We start from the raw sequence: 20066 nt of genomic DNA, 5'->3' as shown, positions 1-20066 counted from the left end.
TACAGACCGGTGACTCCAGATACAGACCGGTGACTCAGATAGACCAGATACAGACCCGGTGACTTCAGATAGACAGATAGACAGACCGGTGACTCCAGATAGACAGACCGGTGACTCCAGATACAGACCGGTGACTCAGATAGACAGACCGGTGACTCCAGATAGACAGACCGGTGACTCCAGATAGACAGACCGGTGACTCCAGATAGACAGACCGGTGACTCCAGATACAGACCGGTGACTTCAGATAGACAGACCGGTGACAGATAGACAGACCGGTGACTTCAGGTGACTTCAGATACAGACCGGTGACTCCAGATACAGACAGACCGGTGACTCCAGATAGACAGACCGGTGACTCCAGATACAGACCGGTGACTTCAGATAGACAGACCGGTGACTTCAGATACAGACCGGTGACTTCAGATAGACAGACCGGTGACTCCAGATAGACGGACCGGTGACTTCAGATAGACAGACCGGTGACTTCAGATACAGACCAGTGACTCCAGATGCAGACCGGTGACTCCAGATAGACGGACCGGTGACTTCAGATAAGCCATGCTAGAACATCATATGGTTGACCGAACGACTGGTGACTACAGATTGACAGACTGACTGGTGCCTCCAGATAGACCATGCTAGAACATCATATGGTCAGTAGGTAACTCCAGATAGACCATGCTAGAACATCATATGGTTGGTAGGTAACTCCAGATAGACCATGCTAGAACATCATATGGTTGGTAGGTAACTCCAGATAGACCATGCTAGAACATCATATGGTCAGTAGGTAACTCCAGATAGACCATGCTAGAACATCATATGGTTGGTAGGTAACTCCAGATAGACCATGCTAGAACATCATATGGTTGGTAGGTAACTCCAGATAGACCATGCTAGAACATCATATGGTCGACCGTACAGGAACTCTTCTTCAGTATCATGTTAATTCAATATCATAAAGAGTACAGTAATATTAATAAGGCCAAAATGAGCTTTAGGCATGAGACAGACAGAGACAGAGATAGAAACAGACAGAGATAGAGACAGGAACAGACAGAGACAGAAACAAACAGATATAAACAGGCAGAGATAGAGACAGAAACAGACAGAGATAGAGACAATCAGAGATAGAAACAGACAGAGATAGAGACAATCAGAGATAGAGATAGAAACAGACAGAGATAGAGACAGAAACAGACAGAGATAGAGACAATCAGAGATAGAGACAAAAACAGACAGAGAGAGACAGAAACAGACAGAGATAGAGACAGAGACAGATACAGAGATAGAAACATAAACAGACAGAGATAGAGACAGAAGCAGACAGAGATAGAAACAGACAGAGATAGAGACAGAGAGAGATTAGAGAGAGATAGAAACAGACAGAGATAGAGACAGACAGAGATAGAGAAAGATAGAGACAGAAACCGACAGAGATAGAAACAGACAGAGATAGACTGATAGAGATGGAGACAGATACAGAGAGACATATACAGAGATAGAGAAAGAAACAGACAGATATAGAGATAGAGACAGACAGATATAGAGATAGAAACAGACTGATATAGAGATAGAGACAGACAGAGACAGAAACAGACAGAGATAGAAACAGAGAGATAGAGACAGAAACAGACAGAGCTAGAGACAAATAGAGATACAGAGACAGAAACAGACAGAGACAGAAACAGACAGAGACAGAGAGAGATAGAAACAGAAACAGACAGAGATAGAGACAGATACAGAGATAGAGACAGATACAGATACAGAGAGACAGAGACAGATACAGATAGAGACAAATAGAGACAGATACAGAGATAGAGACAGAGACAGATACAGATACAGAGAGACAGAGACAGACACTTGGAACAATCAATGGTTTAAATGGGATGTAGGGAAAGGAAAGGAAAGGAGGGAAAGGGTCAACATTTTGCACACAAGCCACGTTGCGGGGCGATCTAGTGTAGCAACTAGAAATGATGAGTACAGAATGTATGTCCCCTCCACAAGTCAGTACAGAGGTGTAGCGTCATAATGTGTCCCCTCCACAAGTCAGTACAGAGGTGTAGCGTCATAATGTGTCCCCTCCACAAGTCAGTACAGAGGTGTAGTGTCATAATTTGTCCCCTCCACAAGTCAGTACAGAGGTGTAGTGTCATAATTTGTCCCCTCCACAAGTCAGTAGAGAGGTGTAGCGTCATAATGTGTCCCCTCCACAAGTCAGTACAGAGGTGTAGCATCATAATGTGTCCCCTCCACAAGTCAGTACAGAGGTGTAGCGTCATAATGTGTCCCCTCCACAAGTCAGTACAGAGGTGTAGGGTCATAATGTGTCCCCTCCACAAGTCAGTACAGAGGTGTAGCGTCATAATGTGTCCCCTCCACAAGTCAGTACAGAGGTGTAGCATCATAATGTGTCCCCTCCACAAGTCAGTACAGAGGTGTGGCGTCATAATGTGTCCCCTCCACAAATCAGTACAGAGGTGTAGCATCATAATGTGTCCCCTCCACAAGTCAGTACAGAGGTGTGGCGTCAGTAATGTGTCCCCTCCACAAATCAGTACAGAGGTGTGGCGTCATAATGTGTCCCCTCCACAAGTCAGTACAGAGGTGTGGCGTCATAATGTGTCCCCTCCACAAATCAGTACAGAGGTGTGGCGTCATAATGTGTCCCCTCCACAAGTCAGTACAGAGGTGTAGCGTCATAATGTGTCCCCTCCACAAGTCAGTCTAGAGGTGTAGCGTCATAATTTGTCCCCTCCACAAGTCAGTCTAGAGGTGTAGCGTCATAATGTGTCACCTCCACAAGTCAGTACAGAGGTGTAGCGTCATAATGTGTCCCCTCTACAAGCAGGAAACTGTCCCGTAAAGCAAAGCTGCTGGGCCGTCGGCCATGTTTGTAAACACGAGTCCAGAGGGGGGGGTGTCTGAGGCAAGAAGTGACACGGGAGACAGGAAGTGAGGGAGGAGAATGTCTGGGCAAAAGATCAAAAGGTCATACACCTTTAAAGAGGTGTAAGCTCCCTGGAATGAACTTCTTGAATCATCTAGACATTATATTATATATATAGTATATATATATATTATATTATAGAATAACTAGGGGCTCTATTCAATCTTTATCGCTAAGGTGTTACACACAGCGCGACATGTGAAGGTCATTTCCTATTGAGCCGACACCTGCAGCGTTGACCGTGAATGCAGTCTTTGCTAATGAGGGAACATTGCCTTTAAATTTCAATCACACTGTAAAGCTGAATTTCCTCAATATAGATTGAATAGAGCCCTAGATCTGATTCTAAAGTAGAGCTAAAGGACCTTTCAACAATCCCATTTATCACATCCAGCCCAATCAATATATAATTACAATGTTAGTGTCATAACGTGATCAAGGTGAGAGGGACAGCCTTACTTCTCATCCTGAAGAAGAGAACAAAGTAGGTATTGTAAATGTATACGGCAGTCCAGACAGATCAATGACAGGGAAGACGTGGTTATAGAGGAGGAGTCATAACACCAGGAATAGTCATCATCATCATCACTTCTGTCATCTGCATTACTTTGTCCTCACACTCACAGCAAGACCATAATCAGAACAATCTGGTCATTACCAGAGATAAGTCATCAGGGTTGGAGTCAATTCCAATTGAAGACAGTCAATTCAAGAAGTAAATGAAAATGTAGACTTAAGTATTACAAAAACAAAATAATTAATCTATTTTCAATAACTTCTCAATAACCTGAAAAGGAGAACCTATTTATTTCAAAAGATTATAAATCTTTTAATTTTAAATGTATATAACTTCCTTAATTGACTGACTCCATTTTGAATTGAACCCCTATAAATCATCAGTTCTCACTTTAGTAATATGCTAGTCTCGAAACACTGTAGCCCAGGGATCATCAACTAGCTTCAGGCACAAGCCAATGTCTTCTTGAGCGGATGGTCAGGGTGCCGGAACATAATTACAAATCATTTGTAGACTGCAAATTGACCCCAAGAAGCCCAAACAGATATAATATTTGAAAAAACATAATCATTTCAAACATTGCTTAAAATCACATACAGTGCCTAGAAAATGTTTTCACCCCCATTGGTGTTCTAACTATTTTGTTTCATTACAAACTGTAAATTAAATTGATTTTTATTTGGATTTCATGTAATGGACATACACACAATAGTCCAAATTGGTGAAATGAAATGAAATGAAAAAAATTACTTGTTTCAAAAAATATATAAAAATTAAATAAATTGAAAAGTGGTGCGTGCATATGTATTCACCCCCTTTGCTATGAAGTCCCTAAATAAGATCTGGAGCAACAAATTACCTTCAGAAGTCACATAATTAGTTAAATAAAGTCCACCTGTGTGCAATCTGTCACATGATCTGTCACATGATCTCAGTATATATACACCAATTCTGAAAGGCCCCAGAGTCTGCAACACCACGAAGCAAGCGGCACCATGAAGACCAAGGAGCTCTCCAAGCAGGTCAGGAACAAAGTTGTGGAGAAGTACAGATCACGGTTGGGTTATAAAAAATATCTGAAACTTTGAGCATCTCACGGAGCACCATTAAATCCATTATTAAAACATTTAAAGAATATGTGACCACAACAAACCTGCCAAGGGAGGGCCGCCCACCAAATCTCACAGACCAGGCAAAGAGGGTATTAATCAGAGAGGCAACAAAGAGACCAAAGATAACCCTGAAGGAGCTGCAAAGCTCCACAGCGGAGATTGGAGTATCTGTCCATAGGACCACTTTAAGCCGTACACTCCACATAGCTGGGCTTTACGGAAGAGTTACCAGAAAAAAAGCCCTTGCTCAAAGACAAAAATAAGCAAACACGTTTGGTGTTCACCAAAAGGCCTGTGGGAGACTCCCCAAACATATGAAAGAAGGTACTCCGGTCAGAAGAGACTAAAATTGAGCTGTTTGGCCATCAAGGAAAACGCTATGTCTGGTGCAAACCCAACACCTCTCAGCATCCCGAGAACACCACAGTGAAGCATAGTGATGGCAGCATCATGCTGTGGGGATGTTTTTCATCGGCAGGAACTGGGAAACTGGTAAAAAATTGAAGGAATGATGGATGGTGCTAAATATAGGGAAATTCTTGAGGGAAACCTGTTTCAGTCTTCCAGAGATTTGAGACTGGGACGGAGGATCACCTTCCAGCAGGACAATGACCCTAAGCATACTGCTAAAGCAACACTTGAGTGGTATAAGGGGAAACCGACCTCAATCCAATTGAGAATCTGTGGTATGACTTAAAGATTGCTGTACACCAGTGGAACCCATCCAACTTGAAGGAACTGGAGCAGTTTGCCTTGAAGAATGAGCAAAAATCCCAGTGGCTAGATGTGCCAAGCTTATAGAGACATACCCCAAGAGACCTGCAGCTGTAATTGCTGCAAAAAGTGGCTCTACAAAGTATTGACTTAGGGGGGTGAATAGTTATGCACGCTCAAGTTTTCAGTTTTTTTGTCTTAATTTTTTTTTTTAACCACAAAAAATATTTTGCATCTTCAAAATGGTAGGTATGTTGTGCAAATCAAATGATTTACAACCCCCCACAAAAAAATCTATTTTAATTCCAGGTTGTAAGGCAACAAAATAGTAAAAATGCCAAGAGGGTGAATACTTTCGCAAGCCACTATATCTCTCTATTCTGCGTGGGAATACTTTGGAGATTTCCAAAATTAAAATCACTTGGAGCTGATTTGCTGTTGTTTTTACAGTCTTATATGCCCCCCCCCCCCAAAAAAGAAATATTTATATACAGTACCAGTCAAAAGAATGTAGAATAATAGTGACGCCATCAAAACTATGAAATAGCACATATAGAATCATGTGGTAACCAAAAAAGAGTTAAACAAATCAAAATATATTTGAGATTCTTCAAAGTAGCCACTCTTTTCATTGATGACAACTTTACACACTCTTAGCATTCTCTCAACCAGCTTCATGAGCTAGTAACCGGGAATGCATTTCAATTAACAGGTGTGACTTTGTGGAATTTATTTAGTTTATTTAGTTTGAGCCAATCAGTTGTGTTGTGACAAGGTAGGGGTGGTATACAGAAGATACCCCTATTTGGTAAAAGACCAAGTCCATATTAGGTATGTCAAGAACAGCTCAAATAAGCAAAGAGAAACGACAGGCCATCATTACTTTAAGACATGAAGGTCAGTCAATACGGAACATTTCAAGAACTTTTAAAGTTTCTTCAACTGCAGTTGCAAAAACCATCAAGCGCTGTGATGAAACTGGCTCTCATGAGGACCGCCACAGGAAAGGAAGACCCAGAGAAACCTCTGCTGCAGAGGATAAGTTCATTAAAGTTAACTGCACCTCAGATTTCAGCCCAAATAAATGCTTCACAGAGTTCAAGTAACAGACACATCTCAACATCAACTGTTCAGAGGAAACACTACTAAAGGACACCAATAAGAAGATGAGACTTGCTTGGGCCAAGAAACATGAGCAATGGATATTAGACCGGTGGAAATCTGTCCTTTGGTCTGAAGAGTCCAAATTTGAGATTTTTGGTTCCAAACGCCATGAGACGCAGAGTAGGTGAACAGATGATCTCCGCATGTGTAGTTCCCACTGTGAAGCATGGAGGAGGAGGTGTGATGGTGTGGGGGTGCTTTGCTGGTGACACTGTCAGTGATTTATTTAGAATTCAAGGCACACTTAACCAGCATGGTTACCACAGCATTCTGCAGCGATACTCCATCCCATCTGGTTTGTGCTTAGTGGGACTATCATTTGTTTTTCAACAGGACAATAACCCAATACACCTTCAGGCTGTGTAAGGGCTATTTGACCAAGAAGGAGTGTGATGGAGTGCTGCATCAGATGACCTGGCCTCCACAATCCCCCGACCTCAACCAAACTGAGATTGTGTTAGAGACGATTTGGACATATTTGTATAAAAGACAGAACATACAGAGCTCCATGTACATTTGTGTAAATATATTAAATATTAATGTACATGATGAAATATTAGATACGTACCTTCATGATTTATATTTACCTGACTGAGATATATTCATTTGTTGTTAGTGTAATTCAGTTTTTGGCCCCGCCTCTTGCCCATTCATTGTACTGTGGTAGGTGTGTTAGGATAAAAACAGGAAGTTGGGCCTTCGGGAGGGGAGAGTCCCTGCTAGACGCGGGAGCGGTATAGTTTTTTGACCATACAGACTTACAAACAGGTCATATTATGTATTTTCCATGTCAAGTAATCTCTGATTTAAGTTGATTGGAGAATCATTGTTTTTTTGTTAGATATAAGAAGAATAAACCTTTTTGTTGCACCATATCCCTGGATCTCATTGAATGTTTGGCCTTTTAGAAATCTTGAGTGTGGACTGTATGCGTACCAAACAACCCCGCTTCAGGCTAGGGCAGTGGCTAAGGTAAAGAGGAAAGGAAGCCACTACAGATGGTTTGGGATGAGTCGGACCTCAGAGTGAAGGAAAAGCAGCCAACAAGTGCTTAGCATATGTGGGAACTCCTTAAAGACTGTTGGACAAGCATTCCAGGTGAAGCTGGTTGAGAGAATGCCAAGAGTGTGCAAAGCTGTCATCAAGGCAAATTGTGGATATTTGAAGAATCTCAAATATATTTTGATTTGTTTAGCACTTTTTTTGGTTACTACATGATCCCATATGTGTTATTTCATAGTTTCGATGTCTTCACTATTATTCTACAATGTAAAAAATAGTAAAAATGAAGAAAAACCCTTGAATGAGTAGGTGTGTCCAAACTTTTGATCGGTAGTGTATATAAATATATATTTTTGTTGATGTGGAAAACCTGGGTGGCCAAGTAAAATGAACCGCGAGCCGCCAGTTGGGGAGCCCTGCTGTAGCCTATTTAACCCCTTGTAGTCTAGCCCCTTCATGCAGCAGATCACTGATCATTTGTGAATAAAAGTACACCAGAAAACTGTGAGATTATGTTGATTCAAAGTACCTTAAATTCATCACATCTGCCAGATAACAAAATTACATCTAAAAATAAAAGCATAAATTCGTTTTTTTTTAAAACAACAAAATAATAGCCCATTTCCTGTACTATGATGAACATCCTTCAAGTATAAAGATAGAGATCTAAATGCAATGCACTATAATATGTTATGTTCTACGAACACAATTACAATATGGTCTCGCATAAATACTGCAGATTAAATTCAAGACAAAATAAAAACAAATTGTGTCTATTAAATAAGACAGTGGAATGTACATTTCTCCATTACAAAATAAAATACAAAATAATATCATTGAACTATTTAGTTGGTATTGTAACACAGTCTAATCCTAACCCTAACTTCAGTTTGGTGCACAATCTAATCCAATTTTCAGCATAACAAAAATGAAGACGCTTAACTTGGTGCTTCAGTCTGGGTAATCTCTTCTGCTATCTATCCTCTGATTTAGATGGATGTGTTCTGTTTCAGCAGAAACCCTGGTGAACTATCGTACTACAGTATTCAGCTACAACCTGTTTTCCCAGGAGGCACAAAGACAGTCCATCACCCTGTTGCTCCATCAGACCAGACATAACCCATCACTCCCTGTTGCTCCATCAGACCAGACAAAACCCATCACCCCCTGTTGCTCCATCAGACCAGACAAAACCCATCACTCCCTGTTGCTCCATCAGACCAGACATAACCCATCACTCCCTGTTGCTCCATCAGACCAGACAAAGCCCATCACCCCCTGTTGCTCCATCAGACCAGACAAAACCCATCACTCCCTGTTGCTCCATCAGACCAGACAAAACCCATCACTCCCTGTTGCTCCATCAGACCAGACAAAACCCATCACCCCTGTTGCTCCATCAGACCAGACAAAGCCCATCACCCCCTGTTGCTCCATCAGACCAGACAAAGCCCATCACTCCCTGTTGCTCCATCAGACCAGACAAAACCCATCACCCCCTGTTGCTCCATCAGACCAGACAAAACCCATCACTCCCTGTTGCTCCATCAGACCAGACAAAGCCCATCACCCCTGTTGCTCCATCAGACCAGACAAAACCCATCACCCCCTGTTGCTCCATCAGACCAGACAAAACCCATCACTCCCTGTTGCTCCATCAGACCAGACAAAACCCATTACCCCCTGTTGCTCCATCAGACCATACATAACCCATCACTCCCTGTTGCTCCATCAGACCAGACAAAACCCATCACCCCTGTTGCTCCATCAGACCATACATAACCCATCACTCCCTGTTGCTCCATCAGACCATACATAACCCATCACTCCCTGTTGCTCCATCAGACCAGACAAAACCCATCACCCCCTGTTGCTCCATCAGACCAGACAAAACCCATCACCCCCTGTTGCTCCATCAGACCAGACAAAGTCATATATTATATTCAGAATATACATGGGTCTGGATGGAATACATCACGTAGCACCGGTCAGAGTGCCTGTAAAATCCTTAATGTTGTTCAAGGTTTGATGATCCAGTTCTTCCCCTGCTCTTCCCAGGGTGGAAATAAACCGTGCACGTGAGAATGTGAATAGACCAATATAAGCCGTGCACGTGACTGGAGCCGAGCCGAGTCTCCGGGCTTGTAGAACTGGTTTTCCTGGACAACGCGTATGTTTTTGTAAGGGAACATGGATTCCTTTGAAGGTTGTAAATCATTGAGTGGGTGTAGTGCTTCTACATCTACATTGTTTGCTGTTGGGGGTTTTAGGTTGGGTTTCTATACAGCACTTTGAGACATCAGCTGATGTAAGAAGGGCTTTAGAAATACATTAGATTGAATTTGATTGATAGTGTACCTCCTCTGGATGAGAAGAGTTCAGACAATAACAGATGTCTGGGCATAGAGAAGAGAGAAAGCAGCTTGGAATGCTGGATAAATCAGCCCAAATCTCAGCCATAAAAACATTCTGGAGCCAAAAGAAAGGGAAAAACTAAAGTTGGAAAGTTGGGAAGGATTTGTTTTCTTCATCTGTTCTGGTGGGCTACCAGAGTCTTTCATCCTCTGCCTCGACTCTCGTTAATGTTAGCTGGAAGGTGTGGAATGTTATGAGGAAGAATATGTGATTGGTTGTTCAGAGTGGTAAAACTTGTTAATCAGCAGGTTTCACACTCCCTCTCTTCTTGTTTGTGTTGTGGGAGAACACAGAGGTAACCCTAACATGAGAGAGAGAGAGAGAGAGAGAGAGAGAGAGAGAGAGAGAGAGGAGAGAGAGAGAGGCGAAACGACCCTCGGGATGGGAGGGGCTTGAACAAGCTGTCTGGTACAGCCCACCTCTACTCTCCACAGCAAAACAATCGGATTGGAGAGTAATCCAGAGCACATGATAGGTCCACTCATAAGGCTATATAAGCTTCATTCTCCAATGGTGAGCTGGGGTTTGGGGAGAGGGGGAGTAATTGCCTCACACACAGAGGGTGCAGTGATGCTGGGGGTCGGGGGTCAGGGGTCAGGATAGAGTCAGAAGGTGAGGTCGGTTCTAGATGTAAACGGGTTGCTCCTGGGCAGTTAGCAAGCGGTACATGGCAGCTGGCATCGTCTTCATGTGGATCTGTGGAACAGAGAGAGAAAGAGAGAGAAAGTCAGAGGTGAAGAGTCATGCTGATCATAGTTATGAATCTTAACCCAAGCCTCAATCCTAACCCTAAACCCTAGCCTCAAACCTAACCCTAGCCTCAATCCTAACCCTAGCCTCAATCCTAAACCCTATCCTCAATCCTAACCCTAGCCTCAAACCCCTAACCTAACCCTAGACTCAAACCCCTAACCTAACCCTAGTCTCAAATCCCTAACCTAACCCTAGCCTCAAATCCCTAACCTAACCCTAGCCTCAATCCTAACCCTAGCCTCTATCCTAAACCCTATCCTCAATCCTAACCCTAGCCTCAAACCCCTAACCTAACCCTAGACTCAAACCCCTAACCTAACCCTAGCCTCAAATCCCTAACCTAACCCTAGCCTCAAACCCCTAACCTAACCTAACCCTAGCCTCAAACCCCTAACCTAACCCTAGCCTCAAACCCCTAACCCTAGCTCAAACCCCTAACCTAACCCTAGACTCAAACCCCTAACCTAACCCTAGCCTCAAATCCCTAACCTAACCCTAGCCTCAAACCCCTAACCTAACCTAACCCTAGCCTCAAACCCCTAACCTAACCCTAGCCTCAAACCCCTAACCCTAGCCTCAAACCCCTAACCTAACCCTAGCCTCAACCCTAACCCTAGCCTCAAACCCCTAACCTAACCCTAGCCTCAAACCCATAACCTAACCCTAGCCTCAACCCTAACCCTAGCCTCAAACCCCTAACTTAACCCTAGCCTCAACCCTAACCCTAGCCTCAACCCTAACCTCAACCCTAACCCTAGCCTCAAACCCCTAACCTAACCCTCAACCCTAACCCTAGCCTCACTCCTAACCCTCAACCCTAGCCTCAAACCCCTAACCTAACCCTCAACCCTAACCCTAGCCTCACTCCTAACCCTCAAACTAACCTCAACCCTAACCCTAACCCTCAACTCTAACCCTAGACTCAACCCTAACCCTCAACTCTAACCCTAAACTCTAACCCTAGCCTCAACCCTAACCCTCAACTCTAACCCTAACCCTAAACCTCAACTCTAACCCTACCCTCAACCCTAACCCTCAACCCTAACCTCAACCCTAACCTCAAACCTAACCCTAGCCTCAACCCTAACCTCTCTGGTAACATATTCTAGGGTTAGAAGCACAGGAGGCCCTGTGACCTCACCTCTCCCACGGCGTTGGACAGGATGTGGACAATCTTCTCGTGGGGTGTGGCCACTACGCTCTGGCTGTTGATCTCGATGATGCGGTGGCCAACCCTGACTCCTCCCCTCTCAGCGATGCCCCCTCGCATAAGGCTGCAGATCTGTTAGTGTGGAGGGGAAGGTCCATAAAAGACTATTACATTCAGACGTTCAGCCATTCAGACATTCAGACGTTCAGCCGCTCAGACATTCAGACATTCAGCCATTCAGAATTTCAGCCATTCAGACATTCAGACATTCAGCCATTCAGAATTTCAGCCATTCAGCTTCAAGGTCCAATGCAGCTGTTTTTTTTATCTCAATATCAAATCACTTCTGGGTAATAATTAAGTACCTTACTGTGATTGTTTTCAATTAAAATGGTCAAAAAGAAACCTAAATTGCTTTTTAGCAAAGAGGAATTTCTCAAACAAGAATTTTGCTAGGACTGTCTGGGTGTGGTCAAAGTGTGTGTGTGTGTGGGGGGGGGCTGTTATTGGCAGATAGGTTTGGAACTCTTTCTTATTGGTCTGTTAACTAATTTACAGTCTGGTGATGTCACCAGGAAGGCCAAAACTCCATCCCACCAAAACAGGCTGAAATTTCAGGCGGTCTTTTCAAACAGCTCTTACTCTAAAAGGGTATTATCATAATTTTCACGTCACATTATTATTCCAACCTCATAGTGTGTAAACATATATAAAACACAGGTAAATCATGTTTTTGACTGCACTGGGCCTTTAAGATAATATGAAAGGCTGGAGCAGAGCTTAAATTGAACTAAAATTCAGCTATTCAGTTTCAGCAAAAGCATGAGTCCATCACTTAAAGGGTTGCCACTACAGTACACAGTATACAGTACACAGTATACAGTACAGTACACAGTATACAGTACACAGTATACACAAACAAACTAAATGTTATGATCTCAAAGCAAACAAAGTCAAGTGCCCAGTAAGTTTGGGGCTCATGACATCACTAGACAACACATGGTCTCCATGGCGATACCCACAATGCCATTCTGTACGCTGAAGCCCAGCTGGTATCTGAGGTCAGGTCGTCTGATGAGCACCGTGGTTACGGGAGGACACCTTACAATGTTCAGCTTGATACGAGACTGGTTCTTCAGACCCTGCACAGGTGAGGAGAGACAGGAGTCAGACCCTAACCGAGGTGAGAGATGTTCAGTTTGAAGGCACTGTAGATGTTGGCTGTGTGTACTGTCCTTGGAATTCACTTTCTTACGTAAAAGAGAATACGCCATTACAAGAGAATGAGAGTGTACAGAGATAGCGAGGAAAGAGAGAGAATGAGAGTGTACAGAGATAGTGAGGGAATGAGAGTGTACAGAGATAGCGAGGAAAGAGAGAGAATGAGAGTGTACAGAAAGAGAGAGAATGAGAGTACAGAGAGAGAGAGGAAAGAGAGAGAATGAGAGTACAGAGAGAGAGAGAATGAGAGTGTACAGAAAGAGAGAGAATGAGGGTACAGAGAGAGCGAGGAAAGAGAGAGAATGAGAGTGTACAGAAAGAGAGAGAATGAGAGTACAGAGAGAGAGAGAATGAGTGTACAGAAAGAGAGAGAATGAGAGTACAGAGAGAGAGAGGAAAGAGAGAGAATGAGAGTACAGAGAGAGAGAGGAAAGAGAGAGAATGAGAGTATACAGAGAGAGAGAGGAAAGAGAGAGAATGAGAGTGTACAGAAAGAGAGAGAATGAGAGTACAGAGAGAGCGAGGAAAGAGAGAGAATGAGAGTACAGAGAGAGAGAGGAAAGAGAGAGAATGAGAGTACAGAGAGAGCGAGGAAAGAGAGAGAATGAGAGTACAGAGAGAGAGAGAATGAGAGTACAGAGAGAGCGAGGAAAGAGAGAGAATGAGAGTACAGAGAGAGAGAGAATGAGAGTACAGAGAGAGCGAGGAAAGAGAGAGAATGAGAGTACAGAGAGAGAGGAAAGAGAGAGAATGAGAGTACAGAGAGAGAGAGGAAAGAGAGAGAATGAGAGTACAGAGAGAGAGAGGAAAGAGAGAGCGAGGAAAGAGAGAGCGAGGAAAGTTAAAGCTGATCAATAAAGGAAGCATGGCTGCGGGAACATGTTTTGGGGTGGGGGGGGTTTTAATATTTTTTAAATTGTGATTTATAAGACGGTACCCTCAGCCCCCCTACTTCCCGCGGCTTTGAAAGGAAGGAGAGAGCGATGGTCTGGCAAGTAGAGAGGGGTGAAAGGAAGGAGAGATATTCAGAAAAAATAGATAAACAGAGGGGTGTGTGTCCTTTACTACCCTCTAGGTAGACAGCGGTAGTCTCACCAGAGAAAGAGAGTGTTGGAGAAGGAGAAAGAGAGAGGGGAAGGAGAGAAAGATAAGGGGGGGGAGAGAGAGATAAAGGTAGAGGAGAGCGAGATAGAGGGGAGGAGAGAGAAATAAATGGGAAGGAGAGTGAGATAGAGGGGGAGGAGAGAGAGATAAAGGGATAGAGGGGGAGGAGAGAGATAGAGAGGGAGGAGGGGAAGAGAGAGATAGAGGGGGGAGGAGAGAGAGATAGAGGGGAAGGAGAGTGAGATAGAGGGGAAGGAGAATGAGAGGGGAGGAGGGAGGGGGAGGAGAGTGAGAGAGAGGGGGAGGAGAGTGAGATAGAGGGGGAGGAGAGAGAGATAAAGGGAGAGAGAGGGAAGGAGAGTGAGATAGAGGGGAAGGAGAGTGAGAGAGGGGGAGGAGAGTGAGATAGAGGGGGAGGAGAGTGAGATAGAGGGGAAGGAGAGAGAGAGGGGGGAGGAGAGTGAGAGAGAGGGGAAGGAGAGAGAGAGAGAGGGGAAGGAGAGAGAGAGAGGGGAAGGAGAGAGAGAGAGAGGGAAGGAGAGAGAGAGAGGGGAAGGAGAGAGAGATAGAGGGGAAGGAGAGTGAGAGAGGGAGGAGGGGGAGGAGAGTGAGATAGAGGGGGAGGAGAGTGATAGAGGGGGGGAGGAGAGAGAGAAGGGGAGGAGAGATAGAGGGGGAGGAGAGAGATAGAGAGAGAGGGGAAGGAGAGAGAGAGAGGGAAGGAGAGAGAGAGAGAGGGAAGGAAGGAGAGAGAGAGGAGAGAGAGAGAGAGGGAAGGAAAGAGAGAGAGAGGAAGGGAGAGAGAGAGAGGGGAAGGAGAGAGAGAGGGGGGAAGGAGAGAGAGAGAGGGAAGGAGAGAGAGAGAGAGGGGAAGGAGAGAGGAGAGAGAGAGAGAGGGGAAGGAGAGAGAGAGGGGAAGGAGAGAGAGAGAGAGGGGAAAGAGAGAGAGAGGGGAAAGAGAGAGAGAGAGGGGAAGGAGAGAGAGAGAGGGGAAGGAGAGAGAGAGAGGGGAAGGAGAGAGAGAGAGAGAGGGGAAGGAGAGAGAGAGAGGGGAAGGAGAGAGAGAGAGAGAGGGGAAGGAGAGAGAGAGAGAGAGGGGAAGGAGAGAGAGAGGGGGAAGGAGAGAGAGAGAGAGGGGAAAGGAGAGAGAGAGAGGGGAAGGAGAGAGAGAGGGGGGAGAGAGAGAGAGAGAGGGGGAGGAGAGAGAGAGAGAGGGGAGGAGAGAGAGAGAGGGGAAGGAGAGAGAGAGAGAGGGGAAAGAGGGAGAGAGAGGGGAAGGAGAGAGAGAGAGGGGAAGGAGAGAGAGAGAGGGGAATGAGAGAGAGAGAGAGGGGAAGGAGAGAGAGAGAGAGGGGAAGGAGAGAGAGAGAGAGAGGGGAAGAGAGAGAGAGAGAGGGGAAGGAGAGAGAGAGAGAGAGGGGAAGGAGAGAGAGAGAGAGAGAGAGGGGAAGGAGAGAGAGAGAGGGGAAGGAGAGAGAGAGAGAGGGGAAGGAGAGATAGAGAGGGGAAGGAGAGAGAGAGAGGGGAAGGAGAGAGAGAGAGAGAGGGGAAGGAGAGAGAGAGAGATAGAGGGGAAGGAGAGAGAGAGAGAGAGAGGGGAATGAGCGAGATAGAGGGGAGAGGGAGGAATAGATAGATACCTTAATAATGGTCTGGCAAGTAGAGAGGGGTAGTCCTACCAGACTGGTCCTGTTGATGGAGGGAGAGAGATAGAGGGATGGAGGAGAGAGAGATATAGAGAGGAAGGGATGGAGGAGAGAGAGAGAGGTAATGGAGGAGAGAGAGATAGAGAGGGAGGGATGGAGGAGAGAGAGATAGAGGGATAGAGGAGAGAGAGAGAGATAGAGGGGAGAGGGAGGGATAGATAGATACCTTAATGATAGTCTGGCAGGTAGACAGGGGTAGTCCTACCAGACTGGTCCCGTTGATAGACATGATCTGGTCTCCGATGTTCAGACGACCAGACTTCTCAGATGGACCAGCATGCATCATGTTGGCGATGATGACTGTGGGCAGGATGGAGCCCCACCCACTCTCCACAATCACCACGCCCAGAATGTCACCCTTCTGCTTCTCAATGTAAACCTGGGGAGGCACAACCAATAAAATGTGTGTGTGTGTGTGTGTGTGTGTGTGTGTGTGTGTGTGTGTGTGTGTGTGTGTGTGTGTGTGTGTGTGTGTGTGTGTGTGTGTGTGTGCGTGTGTTTGTGTGCTCAGTGACTGACAGACTCACATCTTTGCAGTTCTCAGACTTGGAGAAGTGTATGAGGTCATCATTGTACATGTCCTGAGTGTTGAGCAGATCACTGTATTCTCTCTGACTCAGATCCTCTGGGTTGATGCCATTGGCCCTCAAGAACTCCTGGTACGCCACACTGAAGGCCTGGCCTATAGACTGGGCTATCAGCTGGGCCTGGAGAGGGAAAGCAAGAGGTGGGGGGAGAGGGATAGAGAAAGGGAAAGTGAGAGAAAGATAGAGGGAGGGAGAATAGAGGAAGAGATGGAGGGAATGAATCAATGTAGAGAGGTAGAGAGAGAGGAAGAGAAAGATGGAGGGAGGGAGGAGAGAGGAAGAGATGGAGGGAATGAATCAATGTAGAGAGGTAGAGAGAGAGAAAGATGGAGGGAGGGAGGAGAGAGGAAGAGATGGAGGGAATTAATGAATGTAGAGGTAGAGAGAGAGGAAGAGATGGAGGGAGGGAGAATAGAGGAAGAGATTGTGGGAAGGAATCAATGTAGAGAGAGAGGAAGAGAAAGATGGAGGGAGGGGGAGAAGAGATGGAGGGAGGGAGGGAGGGAGGGAGGGAGGGAGAAGAGAGGAAGAGAAAGATGGACAAGAGAGGAAGAGATGGAGGGAGGGAGGGAGGGAGAGAGAGAGGAAGAGAAAGATGGAGGGAGGGAGAATAGAGGAAGAGATGGAGGGAGGGAATCAATGTAGAGAGAGAGGAAGAGAAAGATGGAGGGAGGGAGAAGAGATGGAGGGAGGGAGGGAGGGAGGGAGGGAGGGAGGGAGGGAGGGAGGGAGGGAGGGAGGGAGGGAGGGAGGGAGAAGAGAGGAAGAGAAAGATGGACGAGAGAGGAAGAGATGGAGAGAGGAAGAGAAAGATGGAGGGAGAGAGGAAAAGAAAGATGGAGGGAGGGAGGAGAGAGGAAAAGAAAGATGGAGGGAGGGAGGAGAGAGGAAGAGATGGAGGGAGGGAGGGAGGGAGGAGAGAGGAAGAGATGGAGGGAGGGAGGGAGGAGAGAGGAAGAGATGGAGGGAGAGAGGAAGAGATGGAGGAGGGAGGGAGAAGAGAGGAAGAGAAAGATAGAGGGAGGGAGGAGAGAGGAAGAGAAAGATGGAGGGAGGGAGAATAGAGGAAGAGATGGAGGGAGGGAGAAAGAGATCATTTAAAGCTGCAATATGTAACTTCTTGGCAACACGAACAAATTCACATAGAAATGTGAGTTATAGATCTGTCATCCTCATTGAACACAAGTCTAAGAAGCGGTACTATTTCATATGGACACCAGCTTCAAACAGCCGAAAATACCATATTTTTGATTATTGACAACATAAGTGGATAAAAAGTGGATCCAAAAACAACAGATCTTTTGATACATATATCTGCTCCAGTATTATCAAGGCTATCAGAAATAACCTCTACAGTACAGACGAATTCCTTATTAATGCTTCATTTTCCCTGAGTCCCACTGTCTTCTGAAACTGTTCAGAGAGAGAGAGAGAGAGAGTTGAAGGGGTGGGAGGTCAGCCTGTCAGTGCTCAGACCATACGCCGTACACTGCATTAAATTGGTCTGTATGGCTGTCGTCCCAGGAGGAAGCCTCTTCTAAAGATGCAAACAGTTTGCTGAAGACGAGCAGACTAAGTACATGGATTACTGGAACCATGTCCTGTGGTCCGATGAGACCAAGATAAACTTGTTTGGTTCAGATGGTGTCAAGCGTGTGTGGCGGCAACCAGGTGAGGAGTACAAAGACAAATGTGTCTTGCCTACAGTCAAGCATGGTGGTGGGAGTGTCATGGTCTGGGGCTGCATGAGTACTGCCGGCACTGGGGAGCTACAGTTCATTGAGGGAACCATGAATGCCAACATGTACTGTGTCATACTGAAGCAGAGCATGATCCCCTCCCTTCGGAGACTGGGCCGCAGGGCAGTATTCCAACATGATAACGACCCCAAACACACCTCCAAGATGACCACTGCCTTGCTAAAGAAGCTGAGGGTAAAGGTGATGGACTGGCCAAGCATGTCTCCAGACCTAAACCCTATCCAAGCATGTCTCCAGACCTAAACCCTATTGAGCATCTGTGGGGCATCCTCAAACGGAAGGTGGAGGAGTACAGGTCTATAACCTCCACCAGCTCCCTGATGTCGTCATAGAGTGGAAGAGGACTCCAGTGGCAACCTGTGAAGCTCTGGTGAACTCCAAGCCCAAGAGGGTTAAGGCAGTGCTGGAACCCTACTAGAATCTGCAGTCAAATGTCTCCTGTTTGCTGATGATCTGGTGCTTCTGTCACCAACCAAGGAGGGCCTACAGCAGCACCTAGATCTTCTGCACAGATTCTGTCAGACCTGGGCCCTGACAGTAAATCTCAGTAAGACCAAAATAATGGTGTTCCAAAAAAGGTCTAGCAGACAAGACAACAAATATAATTTCTATCTAGACACCGTTGCCCTAGAGCACACAAATAATTATACCTACCTCGGCCTAAACATCAACACCACAGATAACGTCCACAAAGCTGTGAACGATCTGAGAGACAAGGCAAGAAGGACCTTCTGTGCCATCAAAAGGAACATAAAACTCAACATCCAAATTAGGATCTGGGTAGAAATACTTCAGTCAGTTATAGAACCCATTTCCCTTTGTGGTTGTGAGGTCTGGGGTCTGCTCACCAACCAAGAATTCACAAAATGGGACACACACACAATTGAGACTCTGCAAAAATATACTTTGTGTACAACGCAAACCCCAAACAATGCCAGCAGAGCAGAAGTAGGACTACACCCACTAGTTATCAACATCCCATAAAAAAAGCTGTTCAATTCTACAACCAACTAAAACAAAGTGATGCCCACACATTCCACCACAAAGCCCTCATCTACAGACATATGAACCTAGAGAAGAGTCCCCTCAGCCAGCTGGTTCTGGGACTCTTCACAAACACAAAGAGACCCCACAGAGCCCCAGGACAGACACACATTTAGACTCAACCAAATTATGAGAAAGCAAAAAGCTAACTATTTGACACTGTATATGTAACAGTATAACTTTAGACCGTCCCCTCGTTATACCCGGGCGCGAACCAGGGACCCTCTGCACACATCAACAACAGTCACCCACCAAGCATCGTTACCCATCGCTCCACAAAAGCCACGGCCCTTGCAGAGCAAGGGGAACCACTACTTCAAGGTCTCAGAGCAAGTGACGTCACCGATTGAAACGCTATTTAGCGCGCACCGCTAACTAAACTAGCCGTTTCACATCCGTTACATATAGAATCAACCAAAAAAACTAAGCAAATTGGAACGCTATCTGGCCCTAAACAGAGAATACTCTGTGGCAGAATACCTGAACACCGTGATTGACACAAAATTAAGAAAATCCTTGACTATGTACAGACTCAGTGAGCATAGACTTGCTATTGAGAGACCTGACTCTCAAGAGAAGACAGGCTATGTGCTCACTGTCCACAAAATGAGGTGGAAACTGAGCTACACTTCCTAACCTCCTGCCAAATGTATGACCACATTAGAGAGACATATTTCCCTCAGATTACACAGACCCACAAAGAATTAGAAAACAAATCCAACACTGATAATCTCCCATATCTGTCAGGTGAAATACCACAGTGTGTCATCACAGCAGGAAGATGTGAGTCCCGTTGCCATGACAAAAGGGCAACCAGTGGAACACAAACAACATTGTAAATACAACCTGTATATTTATCTT

The 20066-nt window shown here is 45.4% G+C and overlaps 1 protein-coding gene across 1 annotated transcript in view; it reads right to left on the bottom strand.

Annotated features, from left to right (window-relative positions):
* Positions 1-7768: 7768 nt before the first annotated feature.
* The window catches only part of LOC112236938 (amyloid-beta A4 precursor protein-binding family A member 1-like), a 135813-nt gene continuing 123515 nt past the window's right edge, over positions 7769-20066 (bottom strand). Inside the window, exons 12-16 of the mRNA XM_042331301.1 lie at positions 16342-16521; positions 15981-16193; positions 12806-12925; positions 11775-11915; positions 7769-10576 (exon numbers count right to left, since the gene is read on the bottom strand). Coding sequence (XP_042187235.1) covers positions 10505-10576; positions 11775-11915; positions 12806-12925; positions 15981-16193; positions 16342-16521 — 726 coding nt within the window. The 3' untranslated portion in view covers positions 7769-10504. The remainder of the gene's footprint in view (positions 10577-11774; positions 11916-12805; positions 12926-15980; positions 16194-16341; positions 16522-20066) is intronic.

The sequence above is a fragment of the Oncorhynchus tshawytscha genome, linkage group LG12 (assembly GCF_018296145.1).
Source record: "Oncorhynchus tshawytscha isolate Ot180627B linkage group LG12, Otsh_v2.0, whole genome shotgun sequence".
NCBI lineage: Eukaryota > Metazoa > Chordata > Actinopteri > Salmoniformes > Salmonidae > Oncorhynchus > Oncorhynchus tshawytscha.
This window is presented reverse-complemented; position numbering and strand designations above follow the sequence as displayed.